This window comes from Callionymus lyra, chromosome 11, assembly GCF_982586985.1.
Source record: "Callionymus lyra chromosome 11, fCalLyr1.hap1.1, whole genome shotgun sequence".
Lineage (NCBI taxonomy): Eukaryota > Metazoa > Chordata > Actinopteri > Syngnathiformes > Callionymidae > Callionymus > Callionymus lyra.
In genome coordinates this window covers 1,613,674-1,636,624 of record NC_141828.1, presented here as the reverse complement: position 1 = coordinate 1,636,624, position 22,951 = coordinate 1,613,674, and the positions used below count along the sequence as shown (strand labels likewise).

Here is a 22,951-nt window from a genome sequence, read left to right as displayed (position 1 = left end):
TACACACCTTTATACACTAACAAACACACAGACACACAAACGCGGTCCAGGGAAGTTGAAAGTGTCAATCATAAAATGATTTAAATCCAGCTGCCGCTTCATCATTATCGTCACCATGGCAACCATCAATACACAAACCTGTGGATCTGTCGTCAGGTGTGTTGTTGGAACAAGAGACTCTTCAGGTGAAGCTTTTATTGTCGGTTCACGTCCTCATGAGATCCAAATACCTTGAGTTGAACAATCTTAAATAAATAAACCATTGAATCATAAAAACTGTTACAAAAACTTTTCTTGTTTTTTCAAACCAAGAGAAACAAATGAGATCATAAATAAATAACAAGAGAATAAATAGCAAAAATATTGACTTGAAACTTTATTGATTCAAATACTTGTTTTTAGAGAAAACTTTTGCCAGATTTTAAACATCAACATTTTATTGTTTTTTTTAATATTAATCTCTATATAAATTAACATTTTTTATACTTTGTTTTGTGTAATATCTATCTATATATATATATATATATATATATATATATATATATATATATATATATATATATATTGCACGTATTTTAATACATTCATTTAGAAAAACAACATATAATGATATATATTTTATGTTTTTACTCTTCATTTAAATGTTTAATTCTTTTTTATGACTTTTGATTGAATTTAAGAAATAATTAAATCTCTTACTTTGCTTTTAAGTTTCAAACCATCATTATTTCATTTAATTGCAGCTGTTTTATGATATACTTTTAAACCATATTCTACGTTTAAATCATAGTTTAAATGTTACATTATTTCATCTGATCTTTGTTTGTTCTGTTATAATGAGGACGAATGTGTTTTGAAATTTTTATTTTTCGTGATGAATTTTCACCAAATCAAGTAAATGTCAAACATCAATGATTTATTTAATGAGATTAACATCCGTTTCTTCTTGTTTATTATGTTTGTTGGTGAGACTGAGAAAATATAATATATAAATATAAGATTAAATATATTATATATAATATATAAATATAAGATTAAATATATTATGTATAATATATAAATATAAGATTAAATATATTATGTATAATATATAAATACAAGATTAAATATATTATATATAATATATAAATATAATATTAAATATATATAATATAATATATAAATACAAGATTAAATATATTATATATAATATATAAATATAAGATTAAATATATTATATATAATATATAAATACAAGATTAAATATATTATATATAATATATAAATATAAGATTAAATATATTATTTATAATATATAAATACAAGATTAAATATATAATATACAAATACAAGATTAAATATATTATATATTATATATAAATATAAGATTAAATATATTATATATAATATACAAATACAAGATTAAATATATTATATATAATATATAAATATAAGATTAAATATATTATATATAATATATAAATATAAGATTAAATATATTATATATAAATACAAATACAAGATTAAATATATTATATATAATATATAAATATAAGATTAAATATATTACATATAATATATAAATACAAGATTAAATATATTATATATAATATATAAATATAAGATTAAATATATTATATATAATATATAAATACAAGATTAAATATATTATATATAAATACAAGATTAAATATATAATATATAATATATAAATATAAGATTAAATATATAATATATAATATATAAATACAAGATTAAATATATTATATATAATATATAAATACAAGATTAAATATATTATATATAATATATAAATATAAGATTAAATATATTATATATAATATATAAATACAAGATTAAATATATTATATATAATATATAAATATAAGATTAAATATATTATATATAATATATTATATATAATATATAAATATAAGATTAAATATATTATATATAATATATAAATATAAGATTAAATATATTATATATAATATATAAATACAAGATTAAATATATTATATATAATATATAAATATAAGATTAAATATATTATATATAATATATAAATACAAGATTAAATATATTATATATAATATCTAACACAAGATTAAATATATTATATATAATATATAAATATAAGATTAAATATATTATATATAATATATAAATACAAGATTAAATATATTATATATAATATCTAACACAAGATTAAATATATTACGTATAATATATAAATATAAGATTAAATATATTATATATAATATATAAATACAAGATTAAATATATTATATATATCTAACACAAGATTAAATATATTATATATAATATATAAATATAAGATTAAATATATTATAAATAATATATAAATACAAGATTAAATATATTATATATAATATATAAATATAAGATTAAATATATTATATATAATATATAAATACAAGATTAAATATATTATATATAATATCTAACACAAGATTAAATATATTACGTATAATATATAAATATAAGATTAAATATATTATATATAATATATAAATACAAGATTAAATATATTATATATATCTAACACAAGATTAAATATATTATATATAATATATAAATATAAGATTAAATATATTATATATAATATATAAATACAAGATTAAATATATTATATATATCTAACACAAGATTAAATATATTATATATAATATATAAATATAAGATTAAATATATTATAAATAATATATAAATACAAGATTAAATATATTATATATAATATCTAACACAAGATTAAATATATTACGTATAATGTATAAATATAAGATTAAATATATTATATATAATATATAAATATAAGATTAAATATATTATATATAATACATAAATACAAGATTAAATATATTATATATAATATTAAAAAACAAGATTAAATATATTAAGTATAATATATAAATATAAGATTAAATATATTATATATAATATATAAATACAAGATTAAATATATTATATATATCTAACACAAGATTAAATATATTATATATAATATATAAATATAAGATTAAATATATTATATATATCTAACACAAGATTAAATATATTATATATAATATATAAATATAAGATTAAATATATTATATATAATACATAAATACAAGATTAAATATATTATATATAATATATAAATATAAGATTAAATATATTATATATAATATATAAATATAAGATTAAATATATTATATATAATACATAAATACAAGATTAAATATATTATATATATCTAACACAAGATTAAATATATTATATATAATATATAAATATAAGATTAAATATATTATATATATCTAACACAAGATTAAATATATTATATATAATATATAAATATAAGATTAAATATATTATATATAATACATAAATACAAGATTAAATATATTATATATAATACATAAATACAAGATTAAATATATTATATATAATATCAAACACAAGATTAAATATATTAAGTATAATATATAAATATAAGATTAAATATATTATATATAATATATAAATATAAGATTAAATATATTATATATAATACATAAATACAAGATTAAATATATTATATATAATATCAAACACAAGATTAAATATATTAAGTATAATATATAAATATAAGATTAAATATATTATATATAAGATTAAATATATTATATATAATATATAAATATAAGATTTGTCACGTTGATGTGCAGATGATGAAAGATCTAGTTTCTTCTTCACGACGTAAACGTGTGAATTCCAGTGAATCTGAGACGACGTCAGGTTCTCGACACCAAAGATGATTCTTGTCTCTGATGATATTTCAACTGATACACATTTATTTTCTTTAAACTCTCGAAAACGTTGGCAAACAGGCATATTTGAAGGACCGTGAGTTTAAACATCGAAACACAAACGTCACGATGCTTCGCGACTCAGCTGAAGTCGTTCATGAGTGATTGACACTTTTGTTGCAGTGATGCCACAGAGCGAGCGACGCCGAGGCGTTCCTCTGCCGGTGCGTGAAGATGATCCAGAAGATCCACGATGGCTCCTGCTCTTCTGATCCTCTGCTGCGTCTCAGAACCCGAGGCCCGGGTCCAGGTCCTCGAAGAAGGTTCATGTCCTCAGCTTCAAGATGACCGTCGCCAGGATGAGGAAGAAGGCGTTCCAGGCCAGAGTGACGGCGAATCCTCGCCACACCAGCATCTGGGTCAGATCCCAGCCTGAGACGGAGGTACAACACACACGTTTAATTTCATTTACAAGAGAATTAAAAAAACATTAAAAAAAAGCATTTGTATTATTGGAAAAACAATATCAAAGTGTACATGAAATAATGTTCGTTAAAGGTGGTCATAATGTTTGGATGTCAAAACAAAATCAAACTAGTGGTGGATGAAGTTACTTCTGCCTCTAGTGTTGGTTTATTGTCGAGGTTTGACGATGAAATGAGCAACAAATGTCAATAAAGGAACCGATGATGTTCTTCATGAAGCTTCTCTTATGAGTCACACGTTTAAAAGTTCACTTTAGAAATGAAAACAAATAAATCAACTTTTCCGTGAAAACATTTGTGTCTGTTTTCAACATCGCAACTTTCTTTTAAACAACAAAATACATTTGGAAGAAAAGTTTAAAAAGGTGATGATGTGAAGATCCATCTGGATTTAAGATGGTTTTGAAGGGACGTTTAGGGTCTGGATGGTTGGATGGATGGATGGATGGATGGATGGATGGATGGATGGATGGATGGATGGAAGGATAGATGGATGGAAGGATAGATGGATGGATGAATGGATGGATGAAAGGATAGATGGATGGATGGATGGATAGATGGATGGATGGATGGATGGATAGATGGATGGAAGGATAGATGGATGGATGGATGGAAGGATACATGGATGGATGGATAGATGGATGGATGGAAGGATGGAAGGATGGAAGAATGGAAGGATGGATGATGGATGGATGGATAGAAGGATACATGGATGGATGGAAAGATGGATGGAAGCCTAGATGAATGGATGGAAGGATGGAAGGATAGATGGATGGATGGAAGGATAGATAGACAGATGAATGGATGGATGGAAGGATGGAAGCATGGAAGGATAGATGGATGGATGGAAGGATGGAAGGATGGAAGGATGGAAGGATGGAAGGATAGATGGATCTTCATTAAAATCATGCGGATCTCTCTCTTTGGCAGATGTATGCATGTGGTAGGTGTCGTAGCTAACGTCGTGCTGGCTAACGATGCTAACGATGCTAACGATGCTTACGATGCTAGCGATGTTGTTAAGGGATTAGTTCTAATCTTTGTCTCCGAGCGTATCATGTGACCCGAGCAGTGTCTGGCTCTAAGTTTCCAGGAAGCATGTTAGACAGTCATCAATGATTCAGGAGGAGGTTCCGGGTCAGATCCATGTTTGCATCACTGCTGTGTTGTATAGATATAGTTGTACAGTATACAATAGTTACCTCTGTACAGTATACAATAGTTACCTCTGTACATTATACAATAGTTACCTCTGTACATTATACAATAGTTACCTCTGTACATTATACAATAGTTACCTCTGTACATTATACAATAGTTACCTCTGTACATTATACAATAGTTACCTCTGTACATTATACAATAGTTACCTCTTTACATTATACAATAGTTACCTCTGTACATTATACAATAGTTACCTCTGTACATTATACAATAGTTACCTCTGTACATTATACAATAGTTACCTCTGTACATTATACAATAGTTACCTCTTTACATTATACAATAGTTACCTCTGTACATTATACAATAGTTACCTCTGTACATTATACAATAGTTACCTCTGTACAGTATACAATAGTTACCTCTGTACATTATACAATAGTTACCTCTGTACATTATACAATAGTTACCTCTGTACATTATACAATAGTTACCTCTGTACATTATACAATAGTTACCTCTGTACATTATACAATAGTTACCTCTGTACATTATACAATAGTTACCTCTGTACATTATACAATAGTTACCTCTGTACATTATACAATAGTTACCTCTGTACATTATACAATAGTTACCTCTGTACATTATACAATAGTTACCTCTGTACATTATACAATAGTTACCTCTGTACATTATACAATAGTTACCTCTGTACATTATACAATAGTTACCTCTGTACATTATACAATAGTTACCTCTGTACATTATACAATAGTTACCTCTGTACATTATACAATAGTTACCTCTGTACATTATACAATAGTTACCTCTGTACATTATACACTAGTTACCTCTGTACATTATACAATAGTTACCTCTGTACATTATACAATAGTTACCTCTGTACATTATACAATAGTTACCTCTGTACATTATACACTAGTTACCTCTGTACATTATACAATAGATACCTCTGTACATTATACAATAGTTACCTCTGTACATTAAACAATAGTTACCTCTGTACATTATACAATAGTTAACTCTGTACATTATACAATAGTTACCTCTTTACATTATACAATAGTTACCTCTGTACATTATACAATAGTTACCTCTTTACATTATACAATAGTTACCTCTTTACATTATACAATAGTTACCTCTGTACATTATACACTAGTTACCTCTTTACATTATACAATAGTTACCTCTTTACATTATACAATAGTTACCTCTTTACATTATACAATAGTTACCTCTTTACATTATACAATAGTTACCTCTTTACATTATACAATAGTTACCTCTTTACATTATACAATAGTTACCTCTTTACATTATACAATAGTTACCTCTGTACATTATACAATAGTTACCTCTTTACATTATACAATAGTTACCTCTTTACATTATACAATAGTTACCTCTGTACATTATACACTAGTTACCTCTGTACATTATACAATAGTTACCTCTGTACATTATACAATAGTTACCTCTGTACATTATACAATAGTTACCTCTGTACATTATACACTAGTTACCTCTGTACATTATACAATAGTCACCTCTGTACATTATACAATAGATACCTCTGTACATTATACAATAGTTACCTCTGTACATTATACAATAGTTTACCTCTGTACATTATACAATAGTTACCTCTGTACATTATACACTAGTTACCTCTGTACATTATACAATAGTTACCTCTGTACATTATACAATAGTTACCTCTTTACATTATACAATAGTTACCTCTGTACATTATACACTAGTTACCTCTGTACATTATACAATAGTTACCTCTGTACATTATACAATAGTTACCTCTGTACATTATACAATAGTTAACTCTGTACATTATACACTAGTTACCTCTGTACATTATACAATAGTTACCTCTGTACATTATACAATAGATACCTCTGTACATTATACAATAGTTACCTCTGTACATTAAACAATAGTTACCTCTGTACATTATACAATAGTTAACTCTGTACATTATACAATAGTTACCTCTTTACATTATACAATAGTTACCTCTGTACATTATACAATAGTTACCTCTTTACATTATACAATAGTTACCTCTTTACATTATACAATAGTTACCTCTGTACATTATACAATAGATACCTCTGTACATTATACAATAGTTTACCTCTGTACATTATACAATAGTTACCTCTGTACAGTATACAATAGTTTACCTCTGTACATTATACAATAGTTACCTCTGTACATTATACAATAGATACCTTTGTACATTATACAATAGTTTACCTCTGTACATTATACAATAGTTACCTCTGTACATTATACAATAGTTACCTCTGTATATTATACAATAGTTACCTCTGTACATTAAACAATAGTTACCTCTGTACATTATACAATAGTTACCTCTGTACATTATACAATAGTTACCTCTGTACATTATACAATAGTTTACCTCTGTACATTATACAATAGTTACCTCTGTACATTATACAATAGTTTACCTCTGTACATTATACAATAGTTACCTCTGTACATTATACAATAGTTTACCTCTGTACATTATACAATAGTTACCTCTGTACATTATACAATAGTTACCGCTGTACATTATACAATAGATACCTCTGTACATTATACAATAGTTACCTCTGTACATTAAACAATAGTTACCTCTGTATATTATACAATAGTTTACCTCTGTACATTATACAATAGATACCTCTGTACATTATACAATAGTTACCTCTGTACATTATACAATAGTTACCTCTGTACATTATACAATAGTTACCTCTGTATATTATACAATAGTTTACCTCTGTACATTATACAATCGTTACCTCTGTACATTATATAATAGTTACCTCTGTACATGAAACAATAGTTTACCTCTGTACATTATACAATAGTTACCTCCGTACATTAAACAATAGTTACCTCTGTACATTATACAATAGTTACCTCTGTATATTATACAATAGTTACCTCTGTACATTATACAATAGATACCTTTGTACATTATACAATAGTTTACCTCTGTACATTATACAATAGTTACCTCTGTATATTATACAATAGTTACCTCTGTACATTATACAATAGTTTACCTCTCTACATTATACAATAGTTACCTCTGTACATTATACAATAGATACCTCTGTACATTATACAATAGTTACCTCTGTACATTATACAATAGTTTACCTCTGTACATTATACAATAGTTACCTCTGTACATTATACAATAGTTTACCTCTCTACATTATACAATAGTTACCTCTGTACATTATACAATAGTTTACCTCTGTACATTATACAATAGTTACCTCTGTACATTATACAATAGTTACCGCTGTACATTATACAATAGATACCTCTGTACATTATACAATAGTTACCTCTGTACATTAAACAATAGTTACCTCTGTATATTGTACAATAGTTTACCTCTGTACATTATACAATAGATACCTCTGTACATTATACAATAGTTACCTCTGTACATTATACAATAGTTACCTCTGTACATTATACAATAGTTACCTCTGTATATTATACAATAGTTTACCTCTGTACATTATACAATCGTTACCTCTGTACATTATATAATAGTTACCTCTGTACATGAAACAATAGTTTACCTCTGTACATTATACAATAGTTACCTCCGTACATTAAACAATAGTTACCTCTGTATATTATACAATAGTTTACCTCTGTACATTATACAATAGTTACCTCTGTATATTATACAATAGTTTACCTCTGTACATTATACAATAGATACCTCTGTACAGTATACAATAGTTTACCTCTGTACATTAAACAATAGTTTACCTCTGTACATTATACAATAGTTACCTCTGTACATTATACAATAGATACCTCTGTACAGTATACAATAGATACCTCTGTACAGTATACAATAGTTACCTCTGTACATTATACAATAGTTACCTCTGTACATTATACAATAGATACCTCTGTACATTATACAATAGTTACCTCTGTACATTATACAATAGTTACCTCTGTACATTATACAATAGTTACCTCTGTATATTATACAATAGTTACCTCTGTACATTATACAATAGTTACCTCTGTACATTATACAATAGTTTACCTCTGTACATTATACAATAGTTACCTCTGTACATTATACAATAGATACCTTTGTACATTATACAATAGTTTACCTCTGTACATTATACAATAGTTACCTCTGTACATTATACAATAGTTACCTCTGTATATTATACAATAGTTACCTCTGTACATTAAACAATAGTTACCTCTGTACATTATACAATAGTTACCTCTGTACATTATACAATAGTTACCTCTGTACATTATACAATAGTTTACCTCTGTACATTATACAATAGTTCCCTCTGTACATTTTACAATAGTTTACCTCTGTACATTATACAATAGTTACCTCTGTACATTATACAATAGTTACCTCTGTACATTAAAAAATAGTTACCGCTGTACATTATACAATAGATACCTCTGTACATTATACAATAGTTACCTCTGTACATTAAACAATAGTTACCTCTGTATATTATACAATAGTTTACCTCTGTACATTATACAATAGATACCTCTGTACATTATACAATAGTTACCTCTGTACATTATACAATAGTTACCTCTGTACATTATACAATAGTTACCTCTGTACATTATACAATAGTTTACCTCTGTACATTATACAATCGTTACCTCTGTACATTATATAATAGTTACCTCTGTACATGAAACAATAGTTTACCTCTGTACATTATACAATAGTTACCTCCGTACATTAAACAATAGTTACCTCTGTATATTATACAATAGTTTACCTCTGTACATTATACAATAGTTACCTCTGTACATTATACAATAGTTACCTCTGTAAATTATACAATAGTTACCTCTGTATATTATACAATAGTTTACCTCTGTACATTATACAATAGTTACCTCTGTACATTATACAATAGTTACCTCTGTATATTATACAATAGTTTACCTCTGTACATTATACAAAAGATACCTCTGTACAGTATACAATAGTTTACCTCTGTACATTAAACAATAGTTTACCTCTGTACATTATACAATAGTTACCTCTGTACATTATACAATAGATACCTCTGTACAGTATACAATAGATACCTCTGTACAGTATACAATAGTTACCTCTGTACATTATACAATAGTTACCTCTGTACATTATACAATAGATACCTCTGTACATTATACAATAGTTACCTCTGTACATTATACAATAGATACCTCTGTACATTATACAATATATACCTCTGTACATTATACAGTAGTTACCTCTGTACATTAAAAATAGTTACCTCTGTACATTATACAATAGTTACCTCTGTACATTATACAATAGATACCTCTGTACATTATACAATATATACCTCTGTACAGTATACAATAGTTACCTCTGTACATTATACAATAGTTACCTCTGTACATTATACAATAGTTACCTCTGTACATTATATAATAGATACCTCTGTACATTATACAATAGTTACCTCTGTACATTATACAATAGATACCTCTGTACAGTATACAATAGTTACCTCTGTACATTATACAATAGTTGCCTCTGTACATTATACAATAGTTTACCTCTGTACATTATACAATAGATACCTCTGTACAGTATACAATAGTTACCTCTGTACATTATACAATAGTTACCTCTGTACATTATACAATAGTTACCTCTGTATATTATACAATAGTTTACCTCTGTACATTATACAATAGATACCTCTGTACATTGTACAATAGTTACCTCTGTACATTATACAATAGTTACCTCTGTATATTATACAATAGTTTACCTCTGTACATTATACAATAGATACCTCTGTACATTATACAATAGTTACCTCTGTACATTATACAATAGATACCTCTGTACATTATACAATAGTTACCTCTGTACATTATACAATAGTTTACCTCTGTACATTATACAATAGTTACCTCTGTACATTATACAATAGATACCTTTGTACAGTATACAATAGTTACCTCTGTACATTATACGATAGTTACCTCTGTACATTATACAATAGTTACCTCTGTACATTATACAATAGTTTACCTCTGTACATTATACAATAGTTACCTCTGTACATTATACAATAGTTTACCTCTGTACATTATACAATAGTTACCTCTGTACATTATACAATAGTTTACCTCTGTACATTATACAATAGTTGCCTCTGTACATTATACAATAGTTTACCTCTGTACATTATACAATAGTTACCTCTGTACATTATACAATAGATACCTTTGTACAGTATACAATAGTTACCTCTGTACATTATACGATAGTTACCTCTGTACATTATACAATAGTTACCTCTGTAAATTATACAATAGTTTACCTCTGTACATTATACAATAGTTTACCTCTGTACATTATACAATAGTTACCTCTGTATATTATACAATAGTTGCCTCTGTACATTATACGATAGTTACCTCTGTACATTATACAATAGTAACCTCTGTACATTATACAATAGTTACCTCTGTACATTATACAATAGATACCTTTGTACAGTATACAATAGTTTACCTCTGTACATTATACAATAGTTACCTCTGTATATTATACAATAGTTGCCTCTGTACATTATACGATAGTTACCTCTGTATATTATACAATAGTTGCCTCTGTACATTATACGATAGTTACCTCTGTACATTATACAATAGTTACCTCTGTACATTATACAATAGATACCTTTGTACAGTATACAATAGTTACCTCTGTACATTATACGATAGTTACCTCTGTACATTATACAATAGTTACCTCTGTAAATTATACAATAGTTTACCTCTGTACATTATACAATAGTTACCTCTGTACATTATACAATAGTTTACCTCTGTACATTATACAATAGTTACCTCTGTACATTATACAATAGTTTACCTCTGTACATTATACAATAGTTGCCTCTGTACATTATACAATAGTTTACCTCTGTACATTATACAATAGTTACCTCTGTACATTATACAATAGTTACCTCTGTACATTATACAATAGATACCTTTGTACAGTATACAATAGATACCTCTGTACATTATACGATAGTTACCTCTGTACATTATACAATAGTTACCTCTGTAAATTATACAATAGTTTACCTCTGTACATTATACAATAGTTACCTCTGTACATTATACAATAGTTACCTCTGTACATTATACAATAGTTTACCTCTGTACATTATACAATAGTTTACCTCTGTACATTATACAATAGTTACCTCTGTATATTATACAATAGTTGCCTCTGTACATTATACGATAGTTACCTCTGTACATTATACAATAGTTACCTCTGTACATTATACAATAGTTACCTCTGTACATTATACAATAGATACCTTTGTACAGTATACAATAGTTACCTCTGTACATTATACGATAGTTACCTCTGTACATTATACGATAGTTACCTCTGTACATTATACAATAGTTACCTCTGTACATTATACAATAGATACCTTTGTACAGTATACAATAGTTACCTCTGTACATTATACGATAGTTACCTCTGTACATTATACAATAGTTACCTCTGTACATTATACAATAGTTACCTCTGTACATTATACAATAGTTTACCTCTGTACATTATACAATAGTTACCTCTGTACATTATACAATAGTTACCTCTGTACATTATACAATAGTTACCTCTGTATATTATACAATAGTTTACCTCTGTACATTATACAATAGATACCTCTGTACATTATACAATAGTTACCTCTGTACATTATACAATAGTTACCTCTGTACATTATACAATAGTTACCTCTGTACATTATACAATAGTTTACCTCTGTACATTATACAATAGTTTACCTCTGTACATTATACAATAGTTACCTCTGTATATTATACAATAGTTGCCTCTGTACATTATACGATAGTTACCTCTGTACATTATACAATAGTTACCTCTGTACATTATACAATAGTTACCTCTGTACATTATACAATAGATACCTTTGTACAGTATACAATAGTTACCTCTGTACATTATACGATAGTTACCTCTGTACATTATACGATAGTTACCTCTGTACATTATACAATAGTTACCTCTGTACATTATACAATAGTTACCTCTGTACATTATACAATAGTTACCTTTGTACATTATACAATAGATACCTTTGTACAGTATACAATAGTTACCTCTGTACATTATACGATAGTTACCTCTGTACATTATACAATAGTTACCTCTGTACATTATACAATAGTTACCTCTGTACATTATACAATAGTTTACCTCTGTACATTATACAATAGTTACCTCTGTACATTATACAATAGTTACCTCTGTACATTATACAATAGATACCTTTGTACAGTATACAATAGTTACCTCTGTACATTATACGATAGTTACCTCTGTACATTATACAATAGTTACCTCTGTAAATTATACAATAGTTTACCTCTGTACATTATACAATAGTTACCTCTGTACATTATACAATAGTTACCTCTGTACATTATACAATAGTTTACCTCTGTACATTATACAATAGTTTACCTCTGTACATTATACAATAGTTACCTCTGTATATTATACAATAGTTGCCTCTGTACATTATACGATAGTTACCTCTGTACATTATACAATAGTTACCTCTGTACATTATACAATAGTTACCTCTGTACATTATACAATAGATACCTTTGTACAGTATACAATAGTTACCTCTGTACATTATACGATAGTTACCTCTGTACATTATACGATAGTTACCTCTGTACATTATACAATAGTTTACCTCTGTACATTATACAATAGATACCTTTGTACAGTATACAATAGTTACCTCTGTACATTATACGATAGTTACCTCTGTACATTATACAATAGTTACCTCTGTACATTATACAATAGTTACCTCTGTACATTATACAATAGTTTACCTCTGTACATTATACAATAGTTACCTCTGTACATTATACAATAGTTACCTCTGTACATTATACAATAGTTACCTCTGTATATTATACAATAGTTTACCTCTGTACATTATACAATAGATACCTCTGTACATTATACAATAGTTACCTCTGTACATTATACAATAGTTACCTCTGTACATTATACAATAGTTACCTCTGTACATTATACAATAGTTTACCTCTGTACATTATACAATAGTTTACCTCTGTACATTATACAATAGTTACCTCTGTATATTATACAATAGTTGCCTCTGTACATTATACGATAGTTACCTCTGTACATTATACAATAGTTACCTCTGTACATTATACAATAGTTACCTCTGTACATTATACAATAGATACCTTTGTACAGTATACAATAGTTACCTCTGTACATTATACGATAGTTACCTCTGTACATTATACGATAGTTACCTCTGTACATTATACAATAGTTACCTCTGTACATTATACAATAGTTACCTCTGTACATTATACAATAGTTACCTTTGTACATTATACAATAGATACCTTTGTACAGTATACAATAGTTACCTCTGTACATTATACGATAGTTACCTCTGTACATTATACAATAGTTACCTCTGTACATTATACAATAGTTACCTCTGTACATTATACAATAGTTTACCTCTGTACATTATACAATAGTTACCTCTGTACATTATACAATAGTTACCTCTGTACATTATACAATAGTTACATCTGTATATTATACAATAGTTTACCTCTGTACATTATACAATAGATACCTCTGTACATTATACAATAGTTACCTCTGTACATTATACAATAGTTACCTCTGTATATTATACAATAGTTTACCTCTGTACATTATACAATAGATACCTCTGTACATTATACAATAGTTACCTCTGTACATTATACAATAGTTACCTCTGTACATTATACAATAGTTACCTCTGTACATTATACAGCGAAGAGCTTCAGAGGCGTATGTCTGAGGGAGAGCCAGGCTGAGGTAGCGGAGAGGATACGGAATACACTCCACCGGCCAGATGATACCTGAGTCACACACACACACACACACACACACACACACACACACACACACACACACACACACACACACACACACACACACACACACACACACACACACACACACAGTTTTATTTAGACATTTAATTAACTGAGACTAACAGCTGCTCAATCGTGAAAAGTACATTTTAACTTCCTTCACAAAGATGCTCCTGAAGTATGAGCCTCTTATTAACGATTCTGATTGACAACATTCTGAGCCGCTTTAGTAGAAGAACTCACATTTCTCCTTCTAACTCTTCACTGACTCCTTGAAGAAACATCTGTGTTTGATGATCTACTGACTCCTTGAAGAAACATCTGTGTTTGATGATCTACTGACTCCTTGAAGAAACATCTGTGTTTGATGATCTACTGACTCCTTGAAGAAACATCTGTGTTTGATGATCTACTGACTCCTTCAAGAAACATCTGTGTTTGATGATCTACTGACTTCTTCAAGAAACATCTGTGTTTGATGATCTACTGACTCCTTCAAGAAACATCTGTGTTTGATGATCTACTGACTCCTTCAAGAAACATCTGTGTTTGATGATCTACTGACTCCTTCAAGAAACATCTGTGCTTGATGATCTACTGACTCCTTCAAGAAACATCTGTGTTTGATGATCTACTGACTCCTTCAAGAAACATCTGTGTTTGATGATCTACTGACTCCTTCAAGAAACATCTGTGTTTGATGATCTACTGACTCCTTCAAGAAACATCTGTGTTTGATGATCTACTGACTCCTTCAAGAAACATCTCTGTGTTTGATGATCTACTGACTCCTTCAAGAAACATCTGTGTTTGATGATCTACTGACTCCTTCAAGAAACATCTGTGTTTGATGATCTACTGACTCCTTCAAGAAACATCTGTGTTTGATGATCTACTGACTCCTTCAAGAAACATCTGTGTTTGATGATCTACTGACTCCTTCAAGAAACATCTGTGTTTGATGATCTACTGACTCCTTCAAGAAACATCTGTGTTTGATGATCTACTGACTCCTTCAAGAAACATCTGTGTTTGATGATCTACTGACTCCTTCAAGAAACATCTGTGTTTGATGATCTACTGACTCCTTCAAGAAACATCTGTGTTTGATGATCTACTGACTCCTTCAAGAAACATCTGTGTTTGATGATCTATTGACTCCTTCAAGAAACATCTGTGTTTGATGATCTACTGACTCCTTCAAGAAACATCTGTGTTTGATGATCTACTGACTCCTTCAAGAAACATCTGTGTTTGATGATCTACTGACTCCTTCAAGAAACATCTGTGTTTGATGATCTACTGACTCCTTCAAGAAACATCTGTGTTTGATGATCTACTGACTCCTTCAAGAAACATCTGTGTTTGATGATCTACTGACTCCTTCAAGAAACATCTGTGTTTGATGATCTACTGACTCCTTCAAGAAACATCTCTGTGTTTGATGATCTACTGACTTCTTCAAGAAACATCTGTGTTTGATGATCTACTGACTCCTTCAAGAAACATCTGTGTTTGATGATCTACTGACTCCTTCAAGAAACATCTGTGTTTGATGATCTACTGACTCCTTCAAGAAACATCTGTGTTTGATGATCTACTGACTCCTTCAAGAAACATCTGTGTTTGATGATCTACTGACTGCTTCAAGAAACATCTGTGTTTGATGATCTACTGACTCCTTCAAGAAACATCTCTGTGTTTGATGATCTACTGACTTCTTCAAGAAACATCTGTGTTTGATGATCTACTGACTCCTTCAAGAAACATCTGTGTTTGATGATCTACTGACTCCTTCAAGAAACATCTGTGTTTGATGATCTACTGACTCCTTCAAGAAACATCTGTGTTTGATGATCTACTGACTCCTTCAAGAAACATCTGTGTTTGATGATCTACTGACTCCTTCAAGAAACATCTGTGTTTGATGATCTACTGACTCCTTCAAGAAACATCTGTGTTTGATGATCTACTGACTCCTTCAAGAAACATCTGTGTTTGATGATCTACTGACTCCTTCAAGAAACATCTGTGTTTGATGATCTACTGACTCCTTCAAGAAACATCTGTGTTTGATGATCTACTGACTCCTTCAAGAAACATCTGTGTTTGATGATCTACTGACTCCTTCAAGAAACATCTGTGTTTGATGATCTACTGACTCCTTCAAGAAACATCTGTGTTTGATGATCTACTGACTCCTTCAAGAAACATCTGTGTTTGATGATCTACTGACTCCTTCAAGAAACATCTGTGTTTGATGATCTACTGACTCCTTCAAGAAACATGTGTGTTTGATGATCTACTGACTCCTTCAAGAAACATCTGTGTTTGATGATCTACTGACTCCTTCAAGAAACATCTGTGTTTGATGATCTACTGACTCCTTCAAGAAACATCTGTGTTTGATGATCTACTGACTCCTTCAAGAAACATCTGTGTTTGATGATCTACTGACTCCTTCAAGAAACATCTGTGTTTGATGATCTACTGACTCCTTCAAGAAACATCTGTGTTTGATGATCTACTGACTCCTTCAAGAAACATCTGTGTTTGATGATCTACTGACTCCTTCAAGAAACATCTCTGTGTTTGATGATCTACTGACTTCTTCAAGAAACATCTGTGTTTGATGATCTACTGACTCCTTCAAGAAACATCTGTGTTTGATGATCTACTGACTCCTTCAAGAAACATCTGTGTTTGATGATCTACTGACTCCTTCAAGAAACATCTGTGTTTGATGATCTACTGACTCCTTCAAGAAACATCTGTGTTTGATGATCTACTGACTGCTTCAAGAAACATCTGTGTTTGATGATCTACTGACTCCTTCAAGAAACATCTCTGTGTTTGATGATCTACTGACTTCTTCAAGAAACATCTGTGTTTGATGATCTACTGACTCCTTCAAGAAACATCTGTGTTTGATGATCTACTGACTCCTTCAAGAAACATCTGTGTTTGATGATCTACTGACTCCTTCAAGAAACATCTGTGTTTGATGATCTACTGACTCCTTCAAGAAACATCTGTGTTTGATGATCTACTGACTCCTTCAAGAAACATCTGTGTTTGATGATCTACTGACTCCTTCAAGAAACATCTGTGTTTGATGATCTACTGACTCCTTCAAGAAACATCTGTGTTTGATGATCTACTGACTCCTTCAAGAAACATCTGTGTTTGATGATCTACTGACTCCTTCAAGAAACATCTGTGTTTGATGATCTACTGACTCCTTCAAGAAACATCTGTGTTTGATGATCTACTGGCTCCTTCAAAAAACATCTGTGTTTGATGATCTACTGACTCCTTCAAGAAACATCTGTGTTTGATGATCTACTGACTGCTTCAAGAAACATCTGTGTTTGATGATCTACTGACTCCTTCAAGAAACATCTCTGTGTTTGATGATCTACTGACTTCTTCAAGAAACATCTGTGTTTGATGATCTACTGACTCCTTCAAGAAACATCTGTGTTTGATGATCTACTGACTCCTTCAAGAAACATCTGTGTTTGATGATCTACTGACTCCTTCAAGAAACATCTGTGCTTGATGATCTACTGACTCCTTCAAGAAACATCTGTGTTTGATGATCTACTGACTCCTTCAAGAAACATCTGTGTTTGATGATCTACTGACTCCTTCAAGAAACATCTGTGTTTGATGATCTACTGACTCCTTCAAGAAACATCTGTGTTTGATGATCTACTGACTCCTTCAAGAAACATCTCTGTGTTTGATGATCTACTGACTCCTTCAAGAAACATCTGTGTTTGATGATCTACTGACTCCTTCAAGAAACATCTGTGTTTGATGATCTACTGACTCCTTCAAGAAACATCTGTGTTTGATGATCTACTGACTCCTTCAAGAAACATCTGTGTTTGATGATCTACTGACTCCTTCAAGAAACATCTGTGTTTGATGATCTACTGACTCCTTCAAGAAACATCTGTGTTTGATGATCTACTGACTCCTTCAAGAAACATCTGTGTTTGATGATCTACTGACTCCTTCAAGAAACATCTGTGTTTGATGATCTACTGACTCCTTCAAGAAACATGTGTGTTTGATGATCTACTGACTCCTTCAAGAAACATCTGTGTTTGATGATCTACTGACTCCTTCAAGAAACATCTGTGTTTGATGATCTACTGACTCCTTCAAGAAACATCTGTGTTTGATGATCTACTGACTCCTTCAAGAAACATCTGTGTTTGATGATCTACTGACTCCTTCAAGAAACATCTGTGTTTGATGATCTACTGACTCCTTCAAGAAACATCTGTGTTTGATGATCTACTGACTCCTTCAAGAAACATCTGTGTTTGATGATCTACTGACTCCTTCAAGAAACATCTGTGTTTGATGATCTACTGACTCCTTCAAGAAACATGTGTGTTTGATGATCTACTGACTCCTTCAAGAAACATCTGTGTTTGATGATCTACTGACTCCTTCAAGAAACATCTGTGTTTGATGATCTACTGACTCCTTCAAGAAACATCTGTGTTTGATGATCTACTGACTCCTTCAAGAAACATCTGTGTTTGATGATCTACTGACTCCTTCAAGAAACATCTGTGTTTGATGATCTACTGACTCCTTCAAGAAACATCTGTGTTTGATGATCTACTGACTCCTTCAAGAAACATCTGTGTTTGATGATCTACTGACTCCTTCAAGAAACATCTGTGTTTGATGATCTACTGACTCCTTCAAGAAACATCTGTGTTTGATGATCTACTGACTCCTTCAAGAAACATCTGTGTTTGATGATCTACTGACTCCTTCAAGAAACATCTGTGTTTGATGATCTACTGACTCCTTCAAGAAACATCTGTGTTTGATGATCTACTGACTCCTTCAAGAAACATCTGTGTTTGATGATCTACTGACTCCTTCAAGAAACATCTGAAGATCTTCTTAGTGAAGTATTTCTACGTACACAGTCGCACACGTGGACAACGTACCGCTGAGGATGAGGTTCGGGTAGAAGAGTCCGAGGGCGGCCTGGTTGGCGCTCTGCTCGTCGTCGATCCCGGCAGAGATGACGAGCCCGAAGCAGATTCCACAGACGCCCTGCAGGACGATGAGGACGACGACCAGCACCAGCGAACCCTCGTTCGGCGTCTGTGGAGACAAACGTTGAGGTTGATGGAGAGACGTGGACGCATCAGAAGCTGAGAAAATATCTCAAAACCAGGTGAAGAAAGATCATGAGATGTTTGTCAAGAGAGGAAAAGATGGAATTGAGTTGTTGATCAGAAGTATTAAGAACAGTTTAATTTAATATTTCAAATTTTATTTTATTTTTTTATTGTCATGTTGTTGTTTTTCTTTAAACCCTTGTGTTGTCTCCGGGTCAAGGTGACCCAGTGGCCGAAAACTAATGTGGTAGAGGTCGCTGACCTTGACCCAGAGACAACACAAGGGATACCACAAACACATTAGTTTTCATGCATCTGGGTCACCTTGACGCAGCAACAACATAAGGGATACCACAAACACATTTGTTTTAATGCATCCGGGTCACCTTGACGCAGAAACAACACAAGGGATACTGCAAACATTTGTTTTCTGACGGCTGGGTCACCTTGACCCATAGAAACACAAATTAAATAATAAACAGACGGTCAAAAAAATCGAAATAAAAATTCTGAATAAAACCAAATGCTTAAATTTCCCTCTTGTGTGATAATTGTGTGATGATTGTGCGATGATTGTGTGATGATTGTGTGAAAGAGATTCTTCGTTGTTGTTCATTGTGTTTCCTCTGCCACGACAAGTTACATTCTTTAAAAGAAACACAATATATTTGTGTTCTTTCTATTTCCAACACATCAGATATTTATCAATACACGTCGTTCCTCGTCTCATGACACTGATTGTATCACGATTGTTACACACACACACACACACACACACACACACACACACACACACACACACACACACACACACACACACTGTTCCTTCAGCAGCAGCTTCACTCTTGTTGTGAGTCTTTGTATCGTTGTTGTCGACCATCATTCGTCCGCTCCGGCCTCGGGTTCAACACATGAACTATAAACTCACGAGTCATTCAAGGAGACACAACGTCAACTTTAGTAAACCCTCTGTGTGTGTCTGCCGTGTGTGTGTGTGTGTCTGCCGTGTGTGTGTGTGTGTCTGCCGTGTGTGTCTGCCGTGTGTGTGTCTGCCGTGTGTGTGTCTGCCGTGTGTGTGTCTGCCGTGTGTGTGTCTGCCGTGTGTGTGTCTGCCGTGTGTGTGTGTCTGCCGTGTGTGTGTCTGCCGTGTGTGTGTGTCTGCCGTGTGTGTGTCTGCCGTGTGTGTGTGTCTGCCGTGTGTGTGTCTGCCGTGTGTGTGTCTGCTGTGTGTGTGTGTCTGCCGTGTGTGTGTCTGCCGTGTGTGTGTGTCTGCCGTGTGTGTGTCTGCCGTGTGTGTGTGTCTGCCGTGTGTGTGTCTGCCGTGTGTGTGTCTGCCGTGTGTGTGTCTGCCGTGTGTGTGTGTCTGCCGTGTGTGTGTGTGTCTGCCGTGTGTGTGTGTCTGCCGTGTGTGTGTCTGCCGTGTGTGTGTGTGTCTGCCGTGTGTGTGTCTGCCGTGTGTGTGTGTGTCTGCCGTGTGTGTGTGTCTGCCGTGTGTGTGTCTGCCGTGTGTGTGTCTGCCGTGTGTGTGTGTCTGCCGTGTGTGTGTCTGCCGTGTGTGTGTCTGCCGTGTGTGTGTGTCTGCCGTGTGTGTGTCTGCCGTGTGTGTGTCTGCCGTGTGTGTGTGTCTGCCGTGTGTGTGTCTGCCGTGTGTGTGTGTGTCTGCCGTGTGTGTGTGTCTGCCGTGTGTGTGTGTGTCTGCCGTGTGTGTGTGTCTGCCGTGTGTGTGTCTGCCGTGTGTGTGTGTCTGCCGTGTGTGTGTCTGCCGTGTGTGTGTGTCTGCCGTGTGTGTGTCTGCCGTGTGTGTGTCTGCCGTGTGTGTGTGTCTGCCGTGTGTGTGTCTGCCGTGTGTGTGTTACCACCGTCTCCCCCGACAACGAGCAGGAATAGAAGCTCAGCGGGAACATGATCGTCCGGTTGCCACAGCATTGTTGTCGTGGAGACGCACACAGTGATCCCTGGATACAGGTCCATGCAGGAAGTGATTTATGGGGCGGAGGTCGTGTCGATCCACACACACACACACACACGTGTCCATGCTTTAGATGTGTGTGTGTGTGTGTGCACGAACCTTCTCCTTCACTGCAGGAGCTGCATCTACGACAGGAAGTCGTCTTCACACAACTATAGTCGCCATCGACACAAAACTCACATTTGTTGGATTTTTGTGCAAGACTTAGCGACCTTTTGACCTTGTACAAACCTGCAGTGGTTAAAGAGGCTTAAACTGGTCGTCACTAGTGATGCTTTACTCTGAGTG

The 22,951-nt window shown here is 31.6% G+C and overlaps 1 protein-coding gene across 2 annotated transcripts in view; it reads right to left on the bottom strand.

The window, feature by feature from the left end:
• Window positions 1-3,795: 3,795 nt before the first annotated feature.
• The window catches only part of abch1 (ATP-binding cassette, sub-family H, member 1), a 38,815-nt gene continuing 19,659 nt past the window's right edge, over window positions 3,796-22,951 (bottom strand). For both annotated transcript variants that reach the window (XM_087802438.1, XM_087802439.1), the window contains exons 18-20: window positions 20,518-20,677; window positions 15,416-15,520; window positions 3,796-4,205 (exon numbers count right to left, since the gene is read on the bottom strand). In XM_087802438.1, coding sequence (XP_087658564.1) covers window positions 4,099-4,205; window positions 15,416-15,520; window positions 20,518-20,677 — 372 coding nt within the window. In that variant the 3' untranslated portion in view covers window positions 3,796-4,098. The remainder of the gene's footprint in view (window positions 4,206-15,415; window positions 15,521-20,517; window positions 20,678-22,951) is intronic.